General features: G+C 36.8%; 1 protein-coding gene across 3 annotated transcripts; it reads right to left on the reverse strand.

The window, feature by feature from the left end:
• Positions 1–362: 362 nt before the first annotated feature.
• LOC147276371 (Protein phosphatase 2C family protein) lies at positions 363–5,304 on the reverse strand. 3 transcript variants are annotated; one of them, XM_086253199.1, is made up of 5 exons: positions 4,909–5,304; positions 3,965–4,415; positions 3,079–3,446; positions 1,943–2,179; positions 363–969 (listed from the first exon to the last, which is right to left on the reverse strand). In XM_086253199.1, exons 2-5 carry the CDS (start codon positions 4,281–4,283, stop codon positions 700–702), a joined length of 1,194 nt encoding a protein of 397 aa, XP_086109325.1. In that variant the 5' UTR covers positions 4,284–4,415; positions 4,909–5,304; the 3' UTR covers positions 363–699. The 3 variants fall into 3 exon arrangements, with proteins under 3 accessions (XP_086109325.1, XP_086109327.1, XP_086109326.1); XM_086253201.1 differs by having other exon boundaries at positions 3,965–4,794; XM_086253200.1 differs by having other exon boundaries at positions 3,965–4,823.
• Positions 5,305–6,840: the final 1,536 nt, after the last annotated feature.

Here is a 6,840-nt window from a genome sequence, read left to right on the forward strand (position 1 = left end):
TGCCACATTACCAATTAGGTAGCAGAAGTTCATCCCAGCACAGCTTATTAATGGAGGAAAAGCATAGATACCAGTATGTAACATGCAACAAACTTTGCCACATTCTTATCTCAATATTGCACATTGCCATGTTACTTACCACGTACACTGCAAAGATTTGAATTGCAAAGGTTGTAGAGCTGCATTACAAAGAGTTGACAACTTGACAATTAACATTACTTGACTGCTTTCTATTCTTAAAGAACAGCTTCCTTAGGCAACTTTCTATCACATGTCACTGCAATATCTGCTACAAATCTCTTACAGTGAAAACTTAATAGCAGTTAAGTGAAAATGTTAAAAATAAATAAATAAAAAGAACAAGCAAGCAAGCCAATGAAGCAAAAACTTAATTGCCATGTCATACATTTACAGACCTGAAATTCAAAGAGAAATACAAAAGCAAAATGAGAGAAGGATAAGGACAGTGTCGAGGAAATATAGCTATAATAATTACTGTCACCTTTAAGTTCTCTTCTCCAGTTCTGTTCTTTTTGTTTTTGGCATAGAAGAAGCTAAATGCAAGTATCAGATTCCAGTTAAAAGTTACAGTGTACATTAAAGAATTGAAGGCCCGCTCCTTGTATCTGTCTTGGAAGCTACCTAGTATTCACACAAGAGAATGGTACAACAGGCAAACACACATGAGATACAGTTTAGTCAGGTATTGCCAGCTTCCGTTGGAGTAGCATAAGGAGCCAGAGTATTAGGAGGCAGGTTGATTCCACCTCCTCTCACTGATAGATTCGGGCCCCTGACAGAACTAGCCTTGCTCACAAGATTTGAGTCAAGAAACACAACAATCACAGTTATGTCATCGTGGAAATGGCGGCGGACCCCACGGTCAATCTTCTTCAAGTCTGAATACCTCATTTCTCTCTTTTTGGCTGCTTCTTGCAGGGCAGTTTTCACCAGCCTCTTTGCACTTCCCTGCATGAGGTTAGCAAACAAAAGTTAGATTCTCTCCATAAGGGAAAGAGTTTACCCAAAGTGATGTAATAGCTAAAACTTATAGGTTAACGATTTATTAAATGTAGGACGCACAGGAAAACCGTTAGTTTAATGGACTGTGCACATAATAGAGTGAAAGCCTTATCTATTAGTACAACTACAAGAGCCAATCCAGCTAAATTTACTAGGACTAATTAGAAAAGTCAGGAAAATTAGGTTTCTAGAACCCAGTTGAATGCTCCACTGTATTGATATGTACTGCCTGCTGCACAATATTTAAAAGGAATTTAAATCTAATCCTACAAACCATGAGCATACTGCAAGACCTAAAACAATGACTTCACAGTAGGATCATTTGAAGTATCTCACAAGATGATATCATTGCTCCCTGTAATCAGCTGTGGTGGCTTTATTTCCAGAGTTGGCTCCACTCTTATAAATGGATTCCTACCCTCTACTGATATGTGAGGCATATTTTGCAATGCTTACACATCCAATATACATACAAGCATTCACTTACGTAACAAAGGATCATACAATGTTTATAACTAGCAAAAAATTCTCAGTTTATGCTGATGACAATCATAATTACATCAAAATTACATTATAATGTTATACAAGGCTCCTGGTGATATGCCCACAAAACATGATGAGAAGGCAATGCTTTGATCTTAAATTAACTAACCATAATTTTCTGTGAATCAAAGATCTAATATGGGAGACCAACTTATAGATATACCAGGCAGGTTTGTGCAGTCTAAAATTATTGGTCCCCCCCCCCCAAACATTTTGTTTATCATTAGATTAGCAGCACAAAATATATGAGTCTTACAGTAGTGATGATTTTAAACTTATCCACTGCTTCCTGATTCTACTTTCTGGCAATAAGAATCATTAATCCTTTTCGATATATATTGCTGACAAGTGTATATTGTTGACAAGTAAATCTTACACTTCGTGGATGATTTTGAACTATGTCCACTGCTTCCTGATTGGTGAGGTGTTCCCAGAGCCCATCAGATGCAAATATAATAAATTGATCATGCGGCTGCAATTGGAGCATTGAAATTGCTGGATCAGCACTCAATATTGGCCTTTTGATAGGGTCCCGAAGCCGAAACTTGCTATACAAAGGCTCCCTGTTAAATTCAGCCTTTTTTAAATACACATCACCAATAGATCTAGAAACCTGCAAGATGTAAGATTCCAAAATCAGAGTCAGCACAAGAAAGATAAAATGTATCCAGTCAAACCATATGCTGTGTAATATTGCAACACTGAAAATAACCAGAAATTTGTGCACAAGCATTTGAATACTATCTGGCATGCATAGCTGAGTCCCACATATAAAGCAGTTGATCTACATGATCTCCCTAAATAATTCAAACGCCTTTTCTTTACTGTACGGTAACATCCACTAGAGTTAATTAAGGATAAGCTGGCAACTATAAGTTTTTTTTTTGGGGGGGGAGGGGGGGGGGGTGTCCTTGGATATTCATCACACATGAAAATATCATTAAAAAGTTTATTTGAGTAATCACCTGGCAGAGCTATCACTAGTAATTAACCGTGACACACCAGCTACACAATATTTTCCCAATACATAATTTGAACTTCATTATCCTTTCAAACACAGCCAGGAACAATCTAGATCAGCAAAAATTGCAGATTCTTTAAATTTTGGTAAGCTATATAGTTTTTTGAAAGTACAAGATAAATTTGGAAACCAAGGAAGAAAAAATTGGAAAGATGCATAAAAAGAAAACTTGATCCCACTTTAATTCCATTTAAATTTTAAAATGACCAACAAGCACTGCCTAGCATAAGCCCTCTACATGCACCACAGATGACAGCATAAATGACACCAACATACTCTCTTGAAGGAAGGGGGATGGTAAGTGTCAGTTAAACTAAACTACTAGTATTAGGAACTTTTGAGCATGCACTATTGTACTCTTAGATTACATCAGAACACAAGTATTTACAAATACTTGGTCTAGCTGCAAAGAAAGTAGAGGAGTTAAATATGTGGTCTAGCTGCAAAGATACTGATACCAATAACCATTTCTCATACTGTAAAAGAGTTACCTGAATTAGGCCCTTTACACGCCATACATTATGCTTCAGAACTACAATCTGTGAATCGTCAGGGTGCAAAGAATGCAGCTCCTGTCTCACAGATTCTATACATGCATTGTGCTCTTGTGACAACTGAATAGAGAGCACCTCCCCTGTTGCCTTCACAACTCTCCCCAAAACAGCACGGGAATCACCAAGGTTAGCAATATAAAGAGTTCCACCACAAATAACACCAACAAGGCAACATGATCCTACTGCTGCAATCTGTGGTTTCATTGGCCACTGCTTGGTAACTACTGAAAGAAAACCCTCTTCTGTTGCTTGAAATGCTTTTCGTATTACATCCAGAGACATGGACTGCTGCTCCGAACAAAATCCTGCATATTACAAAGAACTTTAGAAATTTACAACAGGGAGTTTGTCACTAAGTCTAAGCCCAAATGCACTAATTGAATTGTAAAGTTTACATTTCATATGCTATATCATTAGCTGCTGATAAAAGGTAAAACAATAATAAAGTTAAAAACTAAAAATCTTATTAATATATGCCATCAATATCTGGGGGAAACAAAAAAAAGAAGCAAAATCCTCCACTTAAACCTGCCTTTAGGGCAAGTACTCAGCTTAATTAAGGGTGAGTCATCATTTTTTAAACTAAAAACATAATCAACCATGCTTTCACAAGATTCTCTCTTTTCAACTCAGCAAGGTTCCAAATCCCAACTAATGCACCACATATCTCAACCATGCTCTTGATTGTAAATTTTTTTCCCTCAAATTCTTCACCAATATAAAGGGCAAACAGAATTTCAAACCAAAAGCCACAAAGCAAACAAAACTAGCTGAAGGAATTTGAAATGTTTAGAATTCCATTATAATGTCTAAAGTCACTTACTCTTGAGATGCTGAAAGAGGTGATCATTGATGTAGCGTGATGTCTCCGGCCCACCATGCCCGTCGTAGACACCAACAAAAGTACCATAGGGTCCAGATTCATGACTGCTCAAACTGCCCGACTCAAGCTGACTCTGGTCCTCAAGTAAATTGTTGGCCTGAACAACAGCCATTGAGAAATCACCATTGATGTGCTGGCCTGTGTCTTTGTACCACAGGAGCCCGTCTTGGCGACCTCCCGCATCTGAACCGGTATGAACAAATCGATTCGACCTCGGCCGGAAACAGGACCTCAAGAAGTTCATCAACTCTGATAACATCCCTCATCTCATCCAAACAACCCTCCAAAATCTCCACATGTAACAAGGACTTTAAAACAACTGTCTGACCTCAAAATCCCAATTGTGAAAAGTATAGTATTGTCCTCTATTTCTCAGCTCAACTATTATACACTACAACAGATATCAACAGTGAAATACAAACAGGTTAATAAAGTGTAATTTTGCTTTCATTTTATTAGAACTGCACAATCAGAACCCAACAGCTCAAAGAAAGAACATAAGGAAGCCGCCTTTACAGTTAATTTCAGTTGGGGATTGCACCAAAACAAAAGGAATTAAGAGTTAGGACCCAATAGTCACAAAACCCATCTTTGTTTCCATTTAAAGCCGGATACTAATGACCACAACAGCCGCTGGTAAGCCTGGTATTGAGAAAAAAATTCAACAAAAACTTAAATAGGTGGTTTGAAAAAAGAGTGGTCAAAGTCCCTTTTTTTTCTTGTTCAACTAAGAGTTTGGTCAGCCATTTGGGAATCCAGAAGGTCTACCTCTTCACATTGCACAAAAATGAAACTTCAGCTACACAAATTCCAAAAGAACCCAATAATTATAACAAACATCTTTCTTTCTCAAGCATCTGGACCAAGAAGAAAAGGGAGCTTACCCAATAATTTGACTGCTTCTGCTTGCTGAAACCAATCGTGTGCTACAGCTGAAGATGAAGATCTTGAGAGAGAAGAAGAAAAGCTCATGTGGGTATGTAAGCTCTAGATCTGTGGATCCATGAAATCAAAACAAGAAGGGGGGCTTTCAGCTTAGGTTCCTATATATCTAATTTTCTAGTGGGTGCTTGTGAGAGATGATGAGATTGTTGAACAAGTACACAAAGTGAATGGGAGTATTCAAAAGGAAGAGTCTTTGTAAAAGGAAGATTGGGCCAACTGAAAAAAACTCTCTCTCTCTCAATTTTTCTCAGCAGACAAGCCCCATAAAAGACCAACAATGGAGAGCTTGAAGCCAGCAAAGCAAAGGTCCAGCTATGGGCTCCACACCAGTACACCACTATATGCTATATGCTACAGAGAGAGAGAGAGAGAGAGAGAGAGAGAGAGAGAGAGAGAGAGAGGGAGAGGAAGAGAGTCAATGAAGTTAATATTTTGGACAAAAATGATAATGTGGTACGGCAATATTATGGGCGTTCCATGAAATGGAGCTCATGTCACAACACGTGGAACAGGTGGAGGGTTTTATGTGGCATGGACCCATGGTGAGCCCCAGGAGGCCAGGAGTCCAGGACCCAACTGTGAAACTCTCACTATTTTATTTTTTTCGGTGGTGGTAAAATTGATTTGTTGTTAAGTTAATGTAATTTACCAAAACTAATTGTAACTAATTAGTTTGATTTGTCACCTCTGCGGCTCTGCCTTAGTTTAATAACGACACTCTAAAAAGATGTTAATGTCAATATTATCCTTGAAATTTTTATATTAATTTTATTAATGAGTATTGCTATTAGATTAATGATTTCCTTTTTGTTTTTTATGCATTTCCTTTTTTTTAAAGGTTTTTTTGCATTTCATTCTCTTTTTTTTATATAGAAAATTTGGATAATTAACAATAATTTGTTTCATACTACTTTCATTTAAAGACTTTTAGCTCATTTTTAAAAATTTAAAAACCTGATCATCAAATAGTACTCGAGTTCCGATCAAGAATTACTCAAACCTCCATCGAGTAGTGTTTGAACCCTATCAATCACTTCTTGATGGGAGCTCGCTCAAACACTACTATTCGAGCGTTAAATTTCTAAATAAAAATAATAATTATAAATCTTTAATGAAAAGAAAAAAGTTAAGTCTTCAAAATTTCTCTTTTTTTAAAGGTTTTATGCATTTCCTTCAAAATTTATATTTTACAACCATGTTCTATTTCAACTCACCCTTCTACACACTACTATAAAAACTATATTTATGATACCAATCCTACTGTAACTTATCAGAACTTTAAAAAAAAAAAAAAAAAACAATTGAGAAAATCTTTAGGATTCAGGAAGGGTGTGCAAACAGATGAATGCAAATAAAAATATTTTTTTAGATATTGACATTTTGTTAACTTACTACTTTATTTTTATTTTTATTTTTTTGACCTTGTAGCATGGAATGGTTGTGTGACTGTGTGCTTCCAGGTTACTGTTAAGGTGACAGAATCCGCTATTCCTGGTTACTCATGCCATAGAGGTTTTCAGGTCCAACCCCAAAAGTTTTCAGACCAAAAAAAAAAAAAAAAAACCCAAAAGAAGATCTTTTCCTCTGCATGCGTGACTTGAAAGGTTGTGGGAAGGGGACCAATAGTTGTGAATCTTGACAAAGTAATTTCAGAGGTAAAATTTTGTATGCATTTTGGAAATTCATGTTTGTGTCCAACATTAGTACATGCTATAATTAGTCAAACTAAAATGAACCCTATACAACATTTGTGTGGATGTAGTTCTTGCATAGCTCAATTCTTGAATTAGTGTCCTACACATAGGAAATGTGCTGAGGTAAAGCCTACTTCACTCTTGGTGCTCATGGCCATCTTTCCTTGGACCCCATCT

This window comes from Dryas octopetala, chromosome 8, assembly GCF_963921425.1.
Source record: "Dryas octopetala chromosome 8, drDryOcto1.1, whole genome shotgun sequence".
In the NCBI taxonomy this organism is placed as follows: domain Eukaryota; kingdom Viridiplantae; phylum Streptophyta; class Magnoliopsida; order Rosales; family Rosaceae; genus Dryas; species Dryas octopetala.

Excerpts from the sequence above, each read along its gene's own strand:
- LOC147276371 (XM_086253199.1), bottom strand. The coding sequence starts at position 4,283 with ATGTTATCAGAGTTGATGAACTTCTTGAGGTCCTGTTTCCGGCCGAGG. Across the intron at positions 3,447-3,964 it reads CCTCTTTCAGCATCTCAAGA|GATTTTGTTCGGAGCAGCAG; the intron begins GTAAGTGACTTT and ends TGTAATATGCAG. Across the intron at positions 2,180-3,078 it reads GTGTAAAGGGCCTAATTCAG|GTTTCTAGATCTATTGGTGA; the intron begins GTAACTCTTTTA and ends TACATCTTGCAG.